General features: G+C 36.6%; 1 protein-coding gene across 3 annotated transcripts in view; it reads left to right on the top strand.

The window, feature by feature from the left end:
- Window positions 1–22,977, top strand: part of CADM2 (cell adhesion molecule 2) — a 1,205,421-nt gene that overhangs the window by 923,636 nt on the left and 258,808 nt on the right. For all 3 annotated transcript variants that reach the window (XM_070455054.1, XM_070455053.1, XM_070455055.1), the window contains one exon: window positions 10,379–10,528. In XM_070455054.1, the coding sequence (XP_070311155.1) occupies window positions 10,379–10,528 (150 nt within the window). The remainder of the gene's footprint in view (window positions 1–10,378; window positions 10,529–22,977) is intronic.

Genomic DNA, 22,977 nt, shown 5'->3' with positions numbered 1-22,977 from the left:
ACAAAATGACTTTATGCACACATGATAATTACCATGAAAGCCGGTTTTGACTTTATAGTAAAACCCTTTTATTCTTTTATATTGCCTTACAAAATATAGTTTCCTTTTCATTTAAAAATTATTTCCTTTGCATTTTATTCTTCCACATCATAAACTTGAAGATCTATCTCTATAGGAAGAAAAGAATATAAATGTGAACAACTCTAAACTTCACTTTTTCTTTGAAAAATTGCATGTGTTCATTCAAGAAATTATTGTTTGAATTTGGGGGAAAAAAATAAAACATGTTAGGGAATGAATTTACTATGGCTAAATTAATGAAAACAAAATATATTTGAATTTTTTAAAATAAAAATCAATTTTGATTGTAAAGCCAGATATAGTTTTATTTAATCTAGTTTACGAGGTCCATGGTATGTAAACAACTTTTTGTTTATTATGCATTTTGGCAGAGTAATAAACAGAAAAATAAGCTAAGATATGAAGAATGGAATTTGTACAGATACATGTTAAAAAGGTGTTGGGAATATTATTTTTAATTGGATAATGTTTTAAAGCATGATAAAGCAATATAACCACTAAGCAAGAATATAAAGCAGCAATTAAACATGTTTCCCAGAACTTTATAAATAGTCTCTGCAGTTCAGACTTTTTTTTTTTTTTTTTTTTTACTTAGGATTGTTTAATTTAGGGAAAACCTAAACTTTGTGATATGGTGTAGCAATATAAAACTAATGAAAGAAACTAGAGAAGCTTACTTTATATAAAAAGAATAACTATGCTGGAAATATGTATAATACAAAAGGCTGAGGTATATAATCACACAAAAACATTTTTAAAATGCAAAGGAAGGCACATGAAATTTTATTTCACCTGTATCACAAATTGCTCTAAGGCTAGCTTTGATTCTGATAATCAAGAATTAACTCTAAATTATAAATACTGTAATAGATGCAGCAGATGGTGACTAGTCTTGATATGTTATTTAGTTAAGTGGATCACCTACTTACAGTCACAGGGTAGGTCAATTGGTAATCATCCTATGCCTATCCCATAAGTTTTCTGGTCTGCTAAGAGTGTCCAGGAAAACCTATCATCATAGTCTGGAAAAGAGAAAGGTGAAATTTCTGCAGGAAAATTCTTTGGTCAGGAGCTGTAGGAGCCACTGTAAATCTGAAAGAGCCTTTTGTCATGGATCAGAAGCCAGCAAAGGACTAGGGCCAACCTTTGGGTACACAAGAGTTTCTGCTCCATGAGTTAGGAACAGAATGGGTCTCTCACAATGGCCATAGTGAACACAGGATCTAGTCTACAGGATTGTATTTCTGAAGCTTCCAATTTGGCACTGTTCCACTCTGATACCAGGATGAAAAAGCCCTTCCAACCTTTCCTGGCCTTCCAAGACCCACTGCCCGCCAGCTTTGGTTCTTCTCTGCATTGGTCTGGCAGTTGCAAAGGAACACAGGTCTCCAAAGTACTTCCTGTCTCCATGGAAACTGGCAAGCAGCATCAGAACGGTGGCCTTGCTCCATAGCGGCCGGGCAGAGAGGTGGCACAGAAGGCAGATACCAGGTGTTACACTCTACAAGGCAAGCTGAAGCTGAGAGATGAAGTAGAATCAAGGCAAAATAAATTAGATGCAGTAGCCACGGAAAAGAACATACTTAAAGTTTTTTTTTAAGACAAACTAAAATTTGGAATGAAATGAGGGAAGAAATGACTAGAGAATTCTAAGTATTTGAAAGAACAGAGCAGCATCCCCAAAGTGGAAACATTTTGTGCTTAGTCTTAATTTTTCCTCTAATTTCCCTTCTCACGTGATGGAGCATTCATCATATTTCTCCTGAGAATTATAAGCCTACATTAATGACATGTGTGCTTTTCAGATCAATAGGCTTTAGTATGCAATATGTGTTTCAGTCCATACAACTACTGAGCTACAACTTTCATTTTAGAAGTTTATTTGTTTAGAATGCCTTCAGTAACTTACTGGAAGTAATAGCATGCTGTGTGTGCATTTAGGTATATTTTTAGACTCTAATTTAAGCAACAAGAATGATCTTGAACTTTCTAAAATGCAGGTTCTTTGTGTAAACACTCAGAACCAATTGATAGAACAAATGAGTGAGAGAAAGAATCACAATGCTAAGAATAGTTGAGGGGAAGACCCTAAATAATAGTAGACTATCTTTGTATTTCATTTAAAAATGAGTTACCTATTTCTGTCTTTTCTTATTGAGGTTGATATTTAAGAACCTTTAACCTACTTTGTATCCACTGGTCTATTTGGAATTTGGGCTTTTATAACCAAAATAAGGGAATGTAACATGAGACCTGTATTCTACACTTAAAATAGAGCTCTTGAGAGAATACAAAAATATTTCAAAACAAAGCAAAGCATTATGTATACCACTTTGATACAGATTCCAATACCTTGTAGAGTTAAGTAAATTTTTAAAAAGAGTTGACAGTTTTTGCTATACATAAATGTATTCCAAAAGGAAGAATCAAAATATGTAGCATTTTTTAGTCATGACAGGTTTGCACTTTTTTATTGAAAAACTGTATCTCAAATGCTCTTCATATCTTGTTTGTTTCCATTCACCCTTTGAAATGTGATTCTTCTTTGAGAAAGTTTTGCTCATTTTCAGGAAGGAAAAATAATGAAGTACGCAGTTCCTGTTAAATAACCCACAAAATTTGGTCATTTACCCTCAAAAATCATTGACTGTAACTCCCTCTCAGATGTGCAGGGCCTCAACCTCTGCTTGTCTGTCTAGATATATCTCAGGTGATTATTGCCCTTAGTAAGCAAGCACTCAGGCACAGTGTGCATTGATCCACTGTTGTGGTCCACGTTTAATCTTTAGCACAAGAAAAGAGCTGGAGAAACCCACTGCTTTCACTCATCATCCATTCGAGAGATAGCAAGGCTTGAATAATGCCATTTATGACAGCAGTCATGCTTTGGCATCAGTGTTCAAGCATGCATCTTCACCTGTCTGCTCTCTTTCAGCAGTACTGCTGGCTTCAAAGATCTTTCTTCACTGTTATGCTTATTGCTTCTTTATGCTCATGGCACATCACAGCCTGTCACCAAGGTTGAGGTGCCCATAATCTTAGAATTTGTCTCTTTGTGTTCTGTGTGACAGCGTGCTAGACTCTTGGTGGTCAGACAAGGAGGCATGCGTGAAAGTAAAAGACAACTCTTAACTAACTGAGGTCAGCAGGAGTCAAGTTTCAGCACACTTGATTTTGAACTTGGTAATTCCTAATCTAGACAAAGAAAAGTTCAAACAGATCTTTTCCTAAGGATATGACATGTGGAAACATTGAAGGAATAATGGGAACTATTTAAAGACAGGGTCAGGAGAGCTATCTTTTCAAAATATTGACTAATCATCCTTCATTAAGGTGTCTTTCACAGAAATAAATTAGAAAATTATTTACATATCATTACTGAAAGCATCCTAAATGGTTTTTAACCACTGACAGAGAGGAATAAATTCAATAATCTAAGTAAAACTGTCAGTTCAATGGTGGAGGGATAAATTAGGAGGTTGATATTAATATATACAAACTACTATATATAAAGTTGGTAATGGACAGGAATTTACTATATAGCACAAGGAACTCTACTTAATACTCTGTAATAACCTACATGGGAAAAGAATCTGGAAAATAATATATAAATATATATATACTACACACACACACACACACACACACACACACATGATCTGGAGCTGACTGTGGCTCAGATCATCAGCTCCTTATAAACAAAATTCAGGCTTAGACTAAAGAAAGTGGAAAAACCACTAGTACATCCAGGTAAAACTTAAATCAAATCTGCTATGATTATATAGTGGAGGTGATGAATAGATTTAAGGGATTAGATCTGTTAAATCATGGGTGAAGAACTATGTACAGAGATTTGTAACATTGTTCAGGAGGCAGAGACCAAAACCATCCCAAAGAAAAAGAAATTCAAGAAGGTACGGTTGTTGTCTTAGGAAGCTTTACTATACCTGAGGAAAGAAGAAATGTGCAAAACAAGGGAGAAAGGGAAACATAACCAACTGAATGCAGAGTTTAAGAGAAGAGCAAGGAGTGAAAAGACTGCCATTCTTGATGAACAATGCAAAGAAACAGAGGAAGACAACAGAAGGGAAAGATTAGAGATCTTTTCAAGAACACTGGAGATATCAAAGGAAAATATCATGCAAAAATGGGCACAATAAGGACAGAAGCAATAAAGACCTAACTGAAGCAGAAGAGATGAAAAGAATACACAGAAGAACTCCACAAAAAAGGTCTTAATGACCCAGATAACCATGATGATATGGTCACTCACCTACAGCCAGACATCCTACAGTGTGAAGTCAAGTGGGCCTTAGGAAGCATTGCTGTCAATAAAACTAGGAGAGGTGATAGAATTCCACTGAGTTATTTAAAGTCCTAAAAAATGATCCTGTGAAAGTGCTGCACTCAATATGTCAGCAAATTTGGAAAACCCAGCAGTGGCCACAGGACTGGAAAAGGTCAATCTTCATCCATTTCCCATGAAGGGCAGTACTAAAGAATGTTAGACTACTGGACAGTTGCACTCACTTCCCGTGCTAGTAAGGTTATGCTCAAAATCCTTCAAGTTCAGCTTCAGGGGTACTTGAATTGAAAGCTTCCAGATGTTCAAGCTGGATTTAGAAAGGGCAGCAGAACCAGAGATCAAACTGTCAACATCAGTTAGATTATTGAAAAACCAAGAGAATTCCAGAAAAACATCTGCTTTATTGACTATGCCAAAGCCTTTGACTGTGTGGATCACAGCAAACTGGAAAACTGAAAGAGATGGGAATACCAGACCACCTGATCTGCCTCTTGAGAAACCTTATGCAGGTCAGGAAGCAATAGTTAGAACTGGACATGGAACAACAGACTGGTTCCAAATAGGAAAAGGAGTATGTCAAGGCTGTATATTGTCACCCTGCTTATTTAACTTACATGCAGAGTACATCATCTGAGTTAAATTCACCCATTCCAGTCCATTTTAGTTCGCTAATTCCTAGAATGTCGACAGTCACTCTTGCCATCTCCTGTTTGATCACTTCCAATTTGCCTCGATTCATGGACCTAACATTCCAGGTTCCTATGCAATATTGGTCAGTTTTCATTCCAATCCCTAAGAAAAGCAATCCCAAAGAATCCTCAAACTATGGCACAATTACACTCATCTCACACGCTAGTAAAGCAATGCTCAAAATTCTCCAAGCCAGGCTTCAGCAATACGTGAACTGTGAACTTCCAGATGTTCAGGCTGGTTTTAGAAAAGGCAGAGGAACCAGAGATCAAATTGCCAACATCCACTGGATCATCAAAAAAGCAAGAGAATTCCAGAAAAACATCTATTTCTGCTTTATTGACTACACCAAAGCCTGTGTGGATCACAATAAACTGTGGAAAATTCTGAAAGAGATGGGAATACCAGACCACCTGACCTGCCCCTTGAGAAACCTGTATGCAGGTCAGGAAGCAACAGTTAGAACTGGACATGGAACAACAGACTGGATCCAAATAGGAAAAGAAGTACGTCAAGGCTGTATATTGTCACCCTGCTTATTTAACTTTATGCAGAGTATATCATGAGAAACGCTGAGCTAGATGAAGCACAAGCTGGAATCAAGATTGCCAGGAGAAATATCAATAATCTCAGATATGCAGATGACACCACCCTTATGGCAGAAAGTGAAGAGGAACTGAAGAGTCTCTTGATGAAAGTGAAAGAGGAGAGTGGAAAAACTGGCTTAAAGCTTAACATTCAGAAAACTCAGATCATGGCATCTGGTCCCATCACTTCATGGCAAATAGATGGGGAGACAGTGGAAACAGTGTCAGGCTTTATTTTCTTGGGTTCTAATAACACTGCAGATGGTGACTGCAGCCATGAAATTAAAAGACACTTACTCCTTGGAAGGAAAGTTATGACCAACCTAGATAGCATATTAAAAAGCAGAGACATTACTTTGCCAACAAAGGTCTGCCTGGTCAAGGCTATAGTTTTTCCAGTGGTCATGTATGGATGTGAGAGTGGGACTGTCAAGAAAGCTGAGCACTGAAAAAATGATGCTTTTGAACTGTGGTGTTGGAGAGGACTCTTGAGAGTCCCTTGGACTGCAAGGAGATTCAACCAGTCCATCCTAAAGGAGATAAGTCCTGGGTTTTCATTGGAAGGACTGATGCTGAAGCTGAAACTCCAGTATTTTGACCAACTCATGGGAAGAGTTGACTCATTGGAAAAGACCCTGATGCTGGGAAGGATTGGGGGCAGGAGGAGAAGGGGATGACAGAGGATGAGATGGTTGGATGGCATCACCAACTCAATGGACATATGTTTGAGTAAACTCCTGGAGTTGGTGATGGACAGGGAGGCCTGGCATGCTGCGATTCATGGGGTTGCAGAGTTGGACATGACTGAGCGAATGAACTGAACTGAACTGAGAGTACATCATGAGAAACACTGGGCTAGATGAAGCACAAGCTGGAATCAAGATTGCTGGGAGAAATATCAATAACCTCAGATATGCCGATGACACCACCATTATGGCAGAAAGTGAAGAAGAACTAAAGAGTCTCTTGATGAAAGTGAAAGACGAGAGTGAAAAAGTTGGCTCAAAGCTCAACATTCAGAAAACTAAGATCGTGGCATCCGGTCCCATCACTTCATGGCAAATAGATGGGGAAAGAGTGGAAACAGTAATTGACTTTATTTTTTGGGGCTCCAAAATCCCTGCAGATGGTAACTGCAGCCAATAAATTAAAAGATGCTTGCTTCTTTGAAGAAAATCTGTGATCAACCTAGACAACTTATTAAGAAGCAGAGACATTTCTTTGCCAACAAAGGTCCATCTTGTCATAGCTATGGTTTTTCCAGTGGTCATGTATGGATGTGAGAGTTGGACTATAAATACAGCTGAGCACTGAAGAATTGAAGACAGCTGAGCACTGAAGAATTGATGCTTTTGAACTGTGGTGTTGGAGAAGACTCTTGAGAGTCCCTAGGACTGCAAGGAGATCCAAACAGACCATCCTAAAGCAAATCAGTCCTGAATATTCATTGGACGAACTGATGCTGAAGCTGAAACTCCAATGCTTTGGCTATCTGATGCAGAGAACTGACTCATTGAAAAGACCCAGATGTTGGGAAAGATTGAAGGTGAGAGGAGAAGGGGATGGCAGAGAATGAGATGGTTGGATGGCAACACTGACTCAATGGACATGAGTTTGAGTAAACTCCAGGAGTTGGTGATGAACAGAGGCCTGGCGTGCTACAGTCCATGGGGTAACAAAGAGTTGGACACAACTGACTGACTGAACAGAATTGAACTGAATCTCGTCCTCTGTCACCCCTTTCCCCTCATCCTCTGTCACCCCTTTCCCCTCTTGTCCTCTATCTTTTCAAGAGTCAGGGTCTTTTCCAGTGAGTCTGCTCTTTGCATCAGGTGGCCAAAGTATTTTGAAAAATACATTGAGGATGAATCCTTAGGCTGGTAACACATTAATTTTTCCAAATGGGACAATTAGTAATGTCTTTAGAAAGGCTCTCTGAGATTGAATTAAATGACAACCTGTGAACTTTAAGGAAGGAGGGGATTAAAAGAGAAAAGTAGCAGTAAACTCGATGGAGTCTCCAGGTTATAAACAGAAATAAGAGGCAGTATAAATCTTTGAGAAGTTTGGCTGCCTACAACATTGGTTTTTGAATTGATTTTGGAAACCATATATCCTAAGGGTTTTTAGGATTAGTAAATTCTCAACATGAGTTTGCTCTTTATTGGGAGAAACTAAATTATTTGACTTTAGGGATTTTAGGATGCAAGATTCCAGTGAACTGAAGTCATAGTACTTTAAAGTCTGAACCCATGTGAGGAGAATATGGAGAGGAGCCATCCTGATGGCATACTTGGAAGGATAAGGTATAGGTGTGCTAGAGTCTGCATAGCCCCTCTCACGTAGAACCCCTGGCAAATATTAGTTTCTTTCTTCTATGGGTGGGTAAGAAAAGACTGAAATAATTATCAAATAATAATTTCTAAATAAGATAGGATATTGAGAGGAAATTAATATTGACATCCTCCCTTATTTGATTTGAATATGTAATTCAGCTAGGTATGAATTCAAGTGTTTTTTTTTTTTGTTGTTTTTTTTTTTTTTTGCTGAAAGAATACTCTTTTCTTTTTCTTTCTTTTTTTTTTTTTCACTGTTATCTATTAACTATTTAAACAAATAGTGATATGACCCAGCAGCCTTTGTGGAAAAATAAGAATAAAACATTGAACTTTCAGAACAAACCCCAAATGGTTCATTGACTCCATTTCACCATGGAAAAAAATCACTTAACCTCCCAGTGTCAGTTTACCCATCTGTGAAATGAGAAGGATAATATTTTCTTATGGGGATGTTTTGAAAATTATTTTGCAAATGTAGTGGATGAAATTGTTGCAAGCATCACTGCTCTTTTTCTACTTGTTTGAAGAAGCAGACAGTATTATTTATGTACCAGTTGATAGTCAAATCATCATCTGGGATGAACTATGTATATTTATTAACAGTTGTGTGCTTTTTATTACTCAAAGGATCTCCTCCTCCCCTAGACTGCTCAGTTTATGCATTATGTCAATAGCTGGGCACCTGAGCAAAGTATCTTAAAAACAATTTGAACTTCATATTTATGAGCTGCTAATCTGATATCTTTGGTAATTACTCCTTCCTTCTCTTTTAGCTCATGTTTTCTCTGATGCAGTTTTTCACCTCACTTCACTTCACAAGATTGATAGTTCTTCATGTTTCCCTGCTAGAGGTCACCTCTGAGCTGAAGGCAAAACACATCCCATTCTGGCTCCTGTTGACTTTCAAGTCAACTATCAAAGAATTTATTCCAGACATTGCCTAACCTCAATTTAAAAACTCCACCCTAAAGATTACAGGGAGATATCCTGGGGAGTTGCCATAGTGACTCAAAGAGGTTGGCATTGAGGAGACAAAGCTACTGATAGCAGATTTTTATACTTGATAGGCTTAATTATATAATGTGGTCACGAACTTCTGTGCTTGTGTCATTTAGGTCTGGAAAGAAATTTTCCCCTTCAGGCTCTTCTCTCTCTTACAGTGCCAATCAACAGGCTTCTTGGTAATAAGAACTTTTATGCCAGTAGCTCCAGTATAACCTCAAATGGTGCTTGTAGCAATGACAGAATCATTACACAACTAAAGAAGAAAAGGAAAATATATTTCCTGGGTGCTATTAAGTTATCATAATATTCTTGCATATGTAAATTATCCTTGACTTAATGAACTACCCTGCTCACATAGTAGTATTTTAACCTGGCTTTAGAAAGTCATTTTTCAACCCATGTCGTTAACTGTTTCCAGACGTGGCAGTGTTCATCTCCAGATCATCTTGCTGAAGTGAAATTTATATATTATGTTTCTATGTGCATGAATTTTAACTATTAGAAGTGACTTTTACTAAGAAATGTTATTACATGAATTAATAATAAATAATAAATTAGTATGACACTTAGGAAGATAGAAAACTTGAATACATTCTAATACTATCCAAATTGCCAATGATCATTTACAGATATTTTTTCCTTGATTGCAAAAGGGATATATATTCATTGGAAAAAAAAAACATCAGAAAACTACAGAAAGAAACAAAAAAGAATATTATGTCTATCTCCTGGACTAGAGTAATCACTTTAAGATTTTGATGGATGTTTTATAAGATGAACACTTTTTGAAGAATGCTTACATTGTTTTCTGCAACACATTTTGTATTTCTAAAAACAGCTGTGTCTACAAGAAAGCCTTGTGTAAGAGGATTCTTTTTTAAATTTTTTCTATCAGAAATTGAATCTAACAATCTAATATCCATATTTTATATACTTTATTCAGAATTATAAAAGCTACAAGGAAAGTATTTAATGTATTTCTTCTGCTACTTTAAAGAGTTATATTCATCCAGAATTATTATCTTCAAAGATAGCCAGGTCTAGCACCATATAATTAATGCAAGGCCAAAGAAAATTAATGATAATCACATTACTATTTAAATATACATCTTTATGTGTGCTTAGGAGGAGAAGAAGGTTTTCTGGAGCATATGAAGGAATATAAAGAAGTCCTAATAGTATATCACAATGTTGTCCTCTAGTTAAAGGTTTTCAATTATCTTTGCCTTTTTTCTAATGTATAGTTTTGCTGTTGTTGTTTGGTTGGTTTAAATTTTGCTTGGAGTGAGAAGTTAAGTCCATGTAACTCTTGGAAAGTTAATCATGTTATAAGTTTCATTTAATCAACCTTTTCTTTAATCCCTTTTTAGGCAGCCAAGGGCAGTTTCCACTCACACAGAATGTAACGGTTGTTGAAGGCGGAACTGCAATTTTGACCTGCAGGGTTGATCAAAATGATAACACCTCCCTCCAGTGGTCAAATCCAGCTCAACAGACTCTGTACTTTGATGACAAGAAAGGTGAATACATTTTCTTTTAAGTGTTTTAATCATATTCTAAAATATCCTAATTATAATGAATTTATTTTTCTGAGATGATTCAAATTATTCCTTTTGATTACCAAACTGCTGCTGCTTGTATTTAAACATGTTAAATATTAAATACTTTAGTTTGCAAGTCATAAACACTAAAGATAACCTATGTCAACTTTTTAATAAAATAAACAGTTCTAATTCTGTTTCAAAAATAGTTTTACATCTTCTCCTAACAATTAATTTCTCTCCAGATACCACATGCCTTTGTTCTCTTTTAGATGCCTTTTGTATAGATTGAATATTTTTTTCTTCACTCCTGGCAATAGGATGTGTTATTTTTATTAACTTTAATTAAAATATTTAGAAGATACTACGTAACTTTGGAAAGTTTTTTTATTTTATTCTCATGAATTAAGTTTAAAACTAAGAATTGTAATGATATTTCTCAATAATAAATTAAAGTTACTCCATGTTTCTCAAATAAACTGAAATTAAGAAGCTGTATTTACACACTGAGTTGGACTTAACTGGGCTTTCTAATTGGGTGATAGATTTTGATTAAGTGTTTTTAGAGAAAAAAATCACATTACATTTCATAATTCTAGCAAACAACTAAAAACATATACTGAATGTCTAAGCAGTTGTCCACTGTTATAAGCACTGGGAGAAAATTAGTTCAGGAACTGTAATGAAAATATGGATCTATTGCTTTAGATAAATTATATAGGATATAAATACCTATATTTACATCCTAAATATTCAACATTGTCTTAATATCTTTATTCCTTATGTATGTATGTGATACATAGTGACGTATCATAGTCACGTATCATAGTGATGTATCATATGACGTATGTATGTAATAGTAGTGACGGAGAAGGCAATGGCAGCCCACTCCTCTTGCCTGGAAAATCCCACGGATGGAGGAGCCTGGTAGGCTGCAGTCCATGGGGTCGCTAAGAGTTGGACATGACTGAGCGACTGACTTCACTTTCACTTTTCACTTTCATGCAATGGAGAAGAAAATGGCAACCCACTCCAGTGTTCTTGCTTGGAGAATCTCAGGGATGGGGGAGCCTGGTGGGCTGACGTCTATGGGGTCGCACAGAGTCGGACACGACTGAAGTGACTTAGCAGCAGCAGCAGAAAATAGTGAAATAATTTGAAATCGGATGCAATAACTGAAGTGTAATCAAATTAGTTCAACAAATGTGCCCATTTCACCTAAAAGATAAATTCACTATATTTTGTGCATTTCTGTACTTTCCCTCTTTGATGTACTTTAAATTTAAAATCAAATACTGTATTTTAACCTTTAGTATATCAAGGATTGGTTAAAAATCTAATTAATTAATTCAGCAAATACATTTTGAGAGTTTCTTGGCGCAAGGCATGAGAGTTAGAGGACGGACAGATAAAATCCCTGCAGGTAGAGGGTATACAGTGCAGTGCGGAAGCCAGACAATTAAACAAGCACGTGAACAAAATGTATTTTAGAGTGCATTGACAGGAGGCAAGTGTTCTCTCTCTCTCTCTCTCTAGATAGCTGGTTGGCTAAAATAGATAATACATAAACATCTACAGAGAGGGAGAGAACAAGAGTAATATTTAGAAATTGGCTCAAGTGATTGTTGAAACTGGCAAGTCTGAAATCTGCATGGTAGGACAGTAGGCTGGAGACTCAGGGAAGAGTTACATTGCAGCTCAGGTCTGAAGGCAGTCTGAAGAAAATCTCTTCTTCAGGGAACCTCAGTTTTTTTTCTGTTTGTTTTATTTTACTCTGAAGACCTTCTATTGATTGAATGAGGCCCACCTGCATTTCGCAGGGTGATGTGCTTTACTCAAAGTCTACCGACTGCAATGTAATCTCATCTAAAAATACCTTCACAGCAATATCCAGACTGGTATTTGACCAAACATCGGGGTACTGTGGCCTAATGAGTCGACACATAAACTTAACTATAGAAAGGGTTAGGAATACTAGCATTTCTGTAGAACTTTACTATTTATAAAGGGTGTCTATTTTGCTGTCTGAAAGACAGAACAGTTATCACTAACGATCATTTTCATACAGGCATGTGGGAGGGAGGGGTTAAAGTTCTCACAGCTATGTGAGATTTAAAGACAGTATCATGAAAATATTGTGAGTTAAATATTGACTAGACTTAAAGCCAATAATGTGATTCCATACTTACGTTTTGATTTGAGTGTTTGATGTGTAATCATTCATGTTTAACAGAGACTTCCAGTCACAGAGATCTTTTTTTTTTTTTTTAATATTAAGGGATATCTTTAAATGTCTGGAAATGGATTCTATTTGCTAAACAGTCAATACAGCAAGGATAATGTAATTTGAATCCTTATTACTATTATTGATTGCTTAATTATTCTAAGATGTTTGTATTCCATTGTGAAAAATTTTAATCCTGCTTTATGAGACTGTAAAGGGACTTTTTTTTACAACTTGAGAAATAGCTAAGGAATCTCTAATTTGATATTTTTAAACCTTTTAAAAAATATGTCATTCAAGAATTAACAGTTAATTTTATGGATTAATTAACTGTTTTAAAATGTCACAAGTATAATCCACATAGTTTAGTTTATACTTCAGCTATATTCAATGGAAATAAAAGCTGTATAAATAGAAAATAAAACTTAAAGATTTCTCTTGATTTCATTTTTTCTAGCAAAAATATATTTAAGTTTTATCATTCTAATATCATCTAAGCTTTATGGTTTGATCATAAATTCCTAGTGCTTTGTGGATGGAAAAGACACATCCACATATACATGAAAAGAAAGTTCTAGTGTTTACTTCAGTCCTTCATGGTGGTGTTTAAAGGAATTTGTTGTTTTAAATCAAGTGATCTATATTTCTTTCCAGAATGAAGTTCTATTAGTTAAAAAGTCAAATACTTAAGTAAGATACATATACAAATGTTTAACAACATCTTTGTGCTCATAGCAGTAATTGATTACAAGTATTTGTAAATAAATATTTCAGACATATGTGCCCAAATATAAAAAGATTCCAATTTTAATGAAACCTCTCATTTGCCCAATGATATAACACAAAAGAAGATGTTTTGGGAGACAAGAGACTGTTTGGGATGCTCATGGAACAATTAAACATATAGTTACACTATTTAACTTATCAATTTGATTATATGTACATATTTTAACTGGACATTCCTCGTGGCTCAATAGTAAAGAATCCACCTGCCAGTGCAGAAGATGGAGATTGGTGCCTGGGTCGGAAAAATCCTCTGGAGAAGAAAATGGCAACCCACTCCAGTGTTCTTGCCTGGGAAATCTCATGGCCAGAGGAGCCTGGTGGATTACAGTCCATGGGGTCACAAAAGAATCAGACACAACTTAATGACTAAACAATAACAATAACATATTTAAACTAGTAGAAAAATATATTAATTTAGCAATATTGCTTTCTTACACCCCTGCATTTAAAGAAATAATGTTGCTTAGCAGTACTTTTTAAAAAGTATAATATACTGTCAATGAGAAATAAGTTTCAATCAACTGAATTTTTATAACAGTAGGACAGTTTTTTGTTGTGCATTCATCCTGCAGGATTATAATAATGATTTCCACTATGTAACAACTTATTGTACTGCTCTTTAAGATCTTTGAGAGTCATGTTTAGAGTGACATCTACAATTGTGAGGTCAAATCCTCAGGCACAAAACCAAAATCTATATAAAATGTCATTGCCTCCTCTTTTAGTGATTCTATAAAATAGTCTCTATAGATTATCTAAAATAAGCATTGATTCAGAGTATTTCACGTTAATGCAACTTTCCTGTGGAAAATAGAGAGCAACTTGTAATACAAGATTTGCAAAGACTTTGTTTCCAGGAAGCTCCATTTTTTTCTGAAGGATAGTCCTGGTGATAAAAACCCATCATGTTATATCTGGGATATTTAGCAATATTCCTATATCTTTACACTGCTACCAAATATACCTGATCATATGAATTATTGAAGTATTCTTATTTTTTTTAATATTTGCTTAACAAATTAGATTTGTTCTGAAAAAAGCCTCCGTGTGTGCTTTTATGTGTGTGTATGTGTGTATAATATAATAGGTTTCTATTTATATTATTAGACTTTTTCTATTTCTGTTGTGGGTCAACCATTAGTTCCAACAGAATAGCAGAAAGTATTGAATAAAGCAACCTTTCATGAATGACAAACTAACATGCCCATTTCTTCACAAGTCCTTGATTTGGTTCCTCGTGATATTGTCATGGAAGGGATCCTTGATAGTGATGTCCCTCAAATGCAAGGGTTTTGAAAATAAAAGTATTTTTTGAAGATTTCATATCACAATTTCCACATACTGTCTTTTTGTCTGCAGACAAATGTGCTAAATTTTGCCAGAGTCTAAGTGTAGAAGTTAAACATGGGTTAGCGTGACTAGAGTAACCCATATGTCTTGTGCAAGTGACAACTGCTCAAGAGAACAATAGAGAAAATGAAAGGGTTGTCTGTGTTGCTGATTGCACCAGCTTCTACAGGTGGCTGCCACTGTTAATGGCTTTATCCGTAGTTCTGTTCTTATTTCTGTCTCATATTTTGTTGACAGTTCTTAGGAGCTTTCCGAACAGAGTCTTTCAGGCATATGTAGTATCACAGAGTTTTCATTGTGTCTCAAATGATTATAAAATACAGCTGAGGTTGAGAAGCATTAGAGTTTAGCAAGTCAGTTCTCACCAGAGTTCTGTATCCTTGACCTTTGATTTCTGTACTGACATGGAGTAATGAGAAGGAAGGAGGGAAGGGACAGAGGGAGGGAAGGAGGAAGGGAGAAAGTGGGCAAGTTAGTCAGAACAACCTCACATGTGCTTCTCATTGATATTGCTGTTGCCACTATAAGACCCAAAAGGCATTCTGAGTAGCCTTTCCTGCTACATAGGTCTCTGACTCTTCTGGCTGCGGGGTTTGAACAAGAATCTCAAGACAGTGAGCCATTGGTCAATTAAAACTAGAAAACCCTTCGTTGTTTACTTGGAATTATTAGCTGAAGAAAAGCATGCTGTGAGTGGGCAGTCGATGATCTGCTAAAGGAGAATTAAACTGAACTCCTTTTCTTGGTTTTTCTCAAGGTGGTTGAATGTGAATATTCAGGATTTTTTTCACGAGGGAGATAAATGTCCAGGGGTAATTAGCTAAAGTGAAGCTAATGTTATAATATATCTTATTCAGGTAAAATAAAGAGGGCAGTGATCTCAGACTTCTGCTACTTTGAGAACATTTATTTTACGATATGTAAGAATTCCATTTATAACTGGAGAAATTGAATCAAACATTCAAGGAAAATTTGTCCACAGACATTCTGCTAATGAGTGGTAATGAAGGAATTTGAATCCAGGTGTAGCCTATGTTAGTTTTAACTAGAATGCCCCTGAGAACAAAGGTATCCCAGCACCAGGTCACTTTACATAAACCCAAGTGGCTTCTGCCATTGATCTTAGCAGCTGCCTTTTAGTTAAGAAAAGCAGTTACTCTCAACTGTTGAAGATGTATGTATGGTAAGACTGAGGGATGCAGTATAGTCAGCACTGTGCAATAGGACTCTCCGCAATGATGGCACTGTTCTATATCTGTACAGAACAATTCTGTAGCCAGTGTCATGTGTGGATACTTGTTAATTTTAAAATAATTAAAATTTTGTGTTTTTAGTCATACTAGCTCTATTTCAAGTACTGAAAAACCATGTGTATTTACTATTTTGGAAAGTACAGTTCTAGAAAATGATTCTCTCTTTAGATGCCAAAATAGACCTTGCCCAAGTCCAGCCTTGGCTGCAGAATATGCATTTTTCAACTGAGAAAACCCCAAGTCATCATAAAAATGTAGCAAATATTAAGTAAATGAAATTTTGCGGTTTAAATTGCATATATTTAATGGAGCCATTAAAATAAAAGAGATGGGAATGCAGACCACCTGACCTGCCTCTTGAGAAACCTATATACAGGTCAGGAAGCAACAGTTAGAACTGGACATGGAACAACAGGCTGGTTCCAAATAGGAAAAGGAGTACGTCAAGGCTGTATATTGTTACTCTGCTTATTTAACTTATATGCAGAGGACATCATGTGAAATGTTGACTGGATGAAGCACAGGCTGGAGTCAAGATTGCTGTGAGAAATATCAATATCCTTACATATGCAGATAACACCAACCTTATAGCAGAAAGTGAAGAAGAACTAAAGTGCCTCTTGATGAAAGTGAAAGATGAGAGTGAGAAAGTTGGCTTAAAGCTCAACATTCAGAAAACTATGGAGAAGGCAATGGCACCCCACTCCAGTACTCTTGCCTGGAAAATCCCATGGATTGAGGAGCCTAATAGACTGCAGTCCATGGGGTCACTAAGAGTTGGACATGACTGAGCTATTTCACTTTCACTTTTCATTTTCATGCATTGGAGAAGGAAATGACAACCCACTCCAGTATTCTTGCCTGGAGAATCCCAGGGATGGGGGAGCCTGCTGGGCTGCCATCTATGAGGTTGCACAGAGTCGGACATGACTGAAGTGACTTAGCAGCAGCAGCAGAAAACTAAGATCATGGCATCTGGTCCCATCACTTCATGGCAAGTAGATGGGGAAACAGTGGAAACAGTAGCTGACTTTATTTTTTGGGGCTCCAAAGTCACTGCAGATGGTGATTGCAGCCATGAAATTAAAAGACATTTACTCCTTAAAACGAAAGTTATGACCAACCTAGACAGAATATTAAAAAGCAGAGACATTACTTTGACAACAAATGTCCATCTAGTCAAGGCTATGGTTCTTCCAGTGGTCATATATGGATGTAAGTTGGACTATAAAGAGGGTGAGGTGCAGAAGAATTGATGTTTTTGAACTGTGGTGTTGGAGAAGACTCTTGAGAGTCCCTTGGACTGCAAGGAGATTCAACCAGTCCATCCGAAGGGAAATTGGTCCTGGGTGTTCTTTGGAAGGACTGATGTTAAAGCTGACACTCCAGTATTTTGGCCATCTGATGCAAAGAGCAGACTCATTTGAAGAGACCCTGATGTTGGGAAGGATTGAAGGCAGGAGGAGAAGGGGACGACAGAGGATGAGATGGTTGGATGGCATCACCGACTCAATGGACATGAGTTTGAGTGAACTCCGGGAGTTGGTGATGGACAGGGAGGCCTGGCGTGCTGCAGTTCATAGGGTCGCAAAGAGTCAGACACGACTGAGTGACTGAACTGAACTGAATGGGGACATTGTAGCACAGGAGACAGGGATTCAGATTTGACTTCTAATTCTGCTTCTGACACCAACCAGCAGAGGAAATAAGAGGGGTTTATCAGCACTGCCACCAAATTAGATGTCATGGTCTTTGGATCAGAACTGCATCTTTAATATTTTCTTCATCTATTTTGTTTGCACCTGAAAACCAGAAATCATTAACCTATGAAGTAGATATTTAATTACAATTACATTCCATTTCTGCATAGTTTTTATATGATGATTTTTTTCCATAACACTTAAGAGCCTGCAGATTTAAATAAAAATAAAAATCAAGAGGAAAGTACTTATGGGTCGGAGGGACTTAGATCAAATGTTGTTCCATATTCTGGCCCTTGTCTCTTTCTTTTTACATAAAGTTTACTGTATCTGTTATAAAGAGTATGTAAGCATTTGGAATAGAGTGAGTATAAGGAGGTAGAAGGTCCTTCCCTGGTAGCTTAGCTGATCAAGAATTTGCCTGCAATGCAGGAGACCCCAGTTCGATTCCTGGGTTGGGAAGATCCCCTGGAGAAGGGATAGGCTGCCCACTGCAGTATTCTTGGGTTTCCCTGGTGGCACAGATGGTTGAGAATCCACCTGCAATGGGGGAGAACTGGGTTCAGCCCCTGAGTTGGGAAGATACCCTGGAGGAGGGCAAGGTAACCCACTCCGTGTTCTTGCCTGGAGAATCCCCATGGACCAAGGTGCCTGGTGGGCTACAGTCCGTGGGGTTGCAAAGAGTCAGAAACGACCGGGCGACTAAGCACAGCACAGGGAGAGAGGGAGAGCAGCGAGCTGAGTTCACTGAAACATTACGTTAATACTCTGTGATATTTGGCAATAGAAATTTAAAAAATCAATTAGATCATTGTGTCTGTTTCTCTGCAGGTGTGGAAAAAAGCAATTGAAGTAGTACAATCTGATCACTTAATGTTCAGGAAAGAACACTTCAATTCCATTTTATTATTGACAGAAAAGACTTTGTACAAACATCTCCAGGAGTGCATAGTATATGCATTTAACAGACATATCTCTGTGTGCTTGTATGTGTTTTTATATAAAAATGTAAAATGTATTTTTGTGATATTTCTTTTTATAGTAGTTTTGCTTTTTTAAAAATTATACTTCAATGATTCTCAAAAATATCTTGAAGGAAATTTTATTCCTGAAGGAGTGAAAATAAATTTTATTAAGGGTATAGCCAAAAAAATATGCTGGTGTTAATTTTCTAATTATTCTGCTGATAATTTTACATTAATGCTGGGGATGATGGGAGAGGAGGAACATGAATAAGATATCCTAGAACAAGCAGTAATAAAGAGAATAAAATGAGATGAACCTAAAATAATGATACAAGTTCTCCTGGCTCCATGCCAACCAGTGCCATCTGAGTGTCTTTCCCCACAACTAGTTTCAATCAATATGACAGCCTTGAAAATAGCAAATACTAACTCTGTAAAGCAGATATTTAAGTGGTCAGTTTTACCCTTCCTTTTGCTTTCATAAAGAAAATCAAATATGATGTATAAGTTACAGTAAAGACATGAAATCAGTGATGACAACTTAGAGTTGCACAAGGTAATTTATAAATAACTTCAGCATAGCTAACTTTTCTCCTTGGATCTACAATGACCTATATGGTCGATGTTCCCATTTTGTATATGAAGAAACTGAGGTTTGCAGATTTGAATGACTCTAGTAGTAAGCAACAAAATGATGATGTGACATGAAATTTTTTTAAGTGACGCCTAATACACTTCATGATGTATCATTCTATGAGGACTTCACTTTATTGATTTTTTAATTTTATCATTTTTTACTTGTCTTATGGAAATTATCACTTCTTTTAGGTCTTTACTCCAAAGTCATCATCTCAATGATAGATCTGAACACATCTTATCTCATAGTTAATCATTTTATTTGTATTAGCAGATATGCTTCAAATGCATTAAATTAGTAGGAATTCAGTTCCCACTAGGAAATAAATGATACACTTGAGTTAATGAAGTATGGAACATACTGTTTACAGATGTGCAGCCATAATTAAGGAAACTCATCAAGATGATACAGCACCCAGGAACTAGCAACATTGGGAAACCATCCTACCCGTGGGTCTGAAAGGGTGACAGAGAGAACTAAAGCTAAGTTTTGAAAAGAAGACTTCTGGTTAGAAGCTGAGACTGTTCAGGAAGGAGAGATGTGTGGGAATACAAAAATTGACTTCTTTTTCCTTCTACCCTTTGATCTAACTTCCATGGGCTGAGCCCAATTGGAAAACACTGGGCAAGGAATCCGAGGGAGTTTAGTCTCCCAGAGCAAAGAGCAGAATAGGTAATGGATCTGAAATGATAAGCAGAAAGTAGCCAGCACAATTTACCAAATATAAATAGATATTTCTCCCTCTCCAATTTTCAGTAAAGATAATTTCCATCAAAAACATGTGCCACCAACAGTGTAAGAGGGTTCCCTTTTCACCTAGGGTGAAACGGATAACCAGCTCAGGTTGGGTGCATGAGACAAGTGCTCGGGCCTGGTGCACTGCGAAGACCCAGATGGATCGGGTGGAGAAGGAGGAGGGAGGGGGGACTGGGATGGGGAATACATGTAAATCCATGGCTAATTCATATCAATGTATAACAAAAACTACTGTAATGATGTAAAGTAATTAGCCTCCAACTAATAAAAATTAAAAAAAAAAAAAAAAAAACATGTGCCACTCTATTTTCACAAGTACTTTCCATTGAATTGCTTCTTTTTGAGAGAGATAAGTTGCAACACTGCAGTACCTTTGCAAAACACATTACTTTTTTCAATGCTATATTCCTCAGATTTAACATATATGTTAAAGTGTATGCTATGAGATTTTTTAAAGAAGTAACTTGCTTTCACTTAATCTACTAATAATAAAACCATCACTATAAATTCCCACTAAGCATAAACAAAATTTCAGTTGTATATTATATGATTACTATCTTCATCTCTCTATACTAAAGTTTCAACAACTTTAAGAAAAACATAAAGATAATCATGTACACTATCAGTACAGTTCAGTTCAGTCCCTCAGTCATGTCCAACCTTTTGCAACCCATGATCTGCAGCATGCCAGACCTCCCAGACTAACTCCCACAGTTACCCAAACTCATGTCCATTGAGTCAGTGATGCCATCCAACCGTCTCATCCTCTGTCGTCCCCTTCTCCTCCTGCCCTCAATCTTTCCCAGCATCAGGGTCTTTTTAAATGAGTCAGCTCTTCGCATCAGGTGGCCAAAATATTGGAGTTTCAGCTTCAACATCATCCTTCCAATGAACACCCAGGACTGATATCCTTTAGGATGGACTAGTTGGATCTCCTTGCAACTATACACTATAAATTGTATTCATTTTGTGATATCTGTATCAAGATTTGTGACATTCAAAGCCACAAGTATGTGTCTGAAAGTGTTCAGCAAATTTTAATTTGAGCATTTTAGAATTCTGCATAATTTTCATACTTATTATTACATATTAAATAAATTAGGTTCCACTAATAATACTAATTTTTACAGTACTTTTGTTTTTGACCATCTTCACAGCTTGTGGAATCTTAATTCCTAGGTCAGGGATTGAATCCACACCTTCAGTATTGAAAGCACAGAGTTCTAACCACTGGACAGTCAGGGAATTCCCTGTAATGATTTTATTTTAAAATAAAGAAAAATTCACTGCAAATAAATCAAGTGCCTCTGTGAAAATAAGCAAATTCCTAAATTAAGTCCTTTGAGTTATTGCATGTTGCTGTTCACTTTTTTTTAGCAAAACCTCATAAAAATGAAACTATGTGCTACCTTTTTCTGTATTTTCTAAGTCTCCTGTAAATGTGTTATCATAGTTTCATAATTTAAAAAATGTAAATTAAAAAAACTCATAAAGAGAAAAGTTATTTCTACAATGCTGAACTATTTTTTCTACTTTCTGATGATTAACTTGTATATTTATTTCATCTTTCATTCAGTAAATATTTGCTGACTATCTACTGTAGGTACTGTACTAGGTGGTTTGTAGTTATTGTGGCTCATTGATTTTTGAGGAGTTTATTCTATGTTGAACAGAGGTACTTGAAAGATACCTTGCCCTGATTAAAATTTTATGTCCTTTCTCTGCTAATCATGTATGCTTCTGGGAACATATTACACACACACACACACACACACACACACACACACACGTATGTCTTGGTAAGACATACAGAGTCAGCACATAGTCAGCAAATCATCTGGGGAATACCACTTTTTACGTCATGGCAGCAGAAGTGGGATGATGCCTAGAGCTAGACTGGGTGGGTAGCCATCACCATTGTGCCATCTATTTCCATCTCCCAAAACACTTTATAAAATGTAAACCATGGCCAACCACTTTCTGGGTAATTGCCTTGATGTCTTTTGTGATATTTCAGACCCTCAGTTTTGGGAATCAGCAGTCATTAAAGAAAGAAGACTGCTAGGTAAATGCTCTTAATAGGTAAATATCTAAGCATGTGCTGGGCTGTGTGCTTAGTCATTCAGTTGTGTCCAACTCTTCATGATCCCATGGATCACCCACCAAGCTTATATTTAAAAAAGATTTCCAAGTCACAATTTCAGTTCTGTTCTGTGAATATTAGTAAAATAGTGCTGTGTCCCAGGAATTATGTTGGGCACTAGGACTAGTAAAATACCTAAAACATGGATTTTGCTCTTAAGGAACAAGTTGTTATATATCATCTATACACTGGAGTGGTGGAGTATATCGAGGAAAAGTAAGGGCTTCCGTGGTGATTCAGATGGTAAAGAATCCACCCGCAATGCGGGAAACCTGGCTTAGATCCCTGGGTTGGGAAGAATTCCTGGAGGAGGGCATGGCAACTCACTCTAGTATTTTTGCCTGAAGAATCCCCAAGGACAGAGGAGCCTGGCGGGCTACAGTCCATGGTGTTGCAAAGAGTCAGACACGACTGAGAGACTAAACACAGCACACCAAAACAAGCTGTCATATAACATCTATATATTTGATCGGCGGAGTATATAGAGGAAAAGTGCTAGGTAAAGCATTTGAGAGATAGACAAATGTAATTCTACTTGTTGCATAATAAACCTCATTGGAGAGGATACAACATGCCCAAATAATTGATAAAAATACCATATATGAACCTAGGAA

This window comes from Odocoileus virginianus, chromosome 25 (genome assembly GCF_023699985.2).
Source record: "Odocoileus virginianus isolate 20LAN1187 ecotype Illinois chromosome 25, Ovbor_1.2, whole genome shotgun sequence".
Taxonomy (NCBI): Eukaryota; Metazoa; Chordata; class Mammalia; order Artiodactyla; family Cervidae; genus Odocoileus; species Odocoileus virginianus.
Note: the sequence above shows the minus strand (reverse complement) of the source record. Positions and strands in the feature narration are given on the sequence as shown.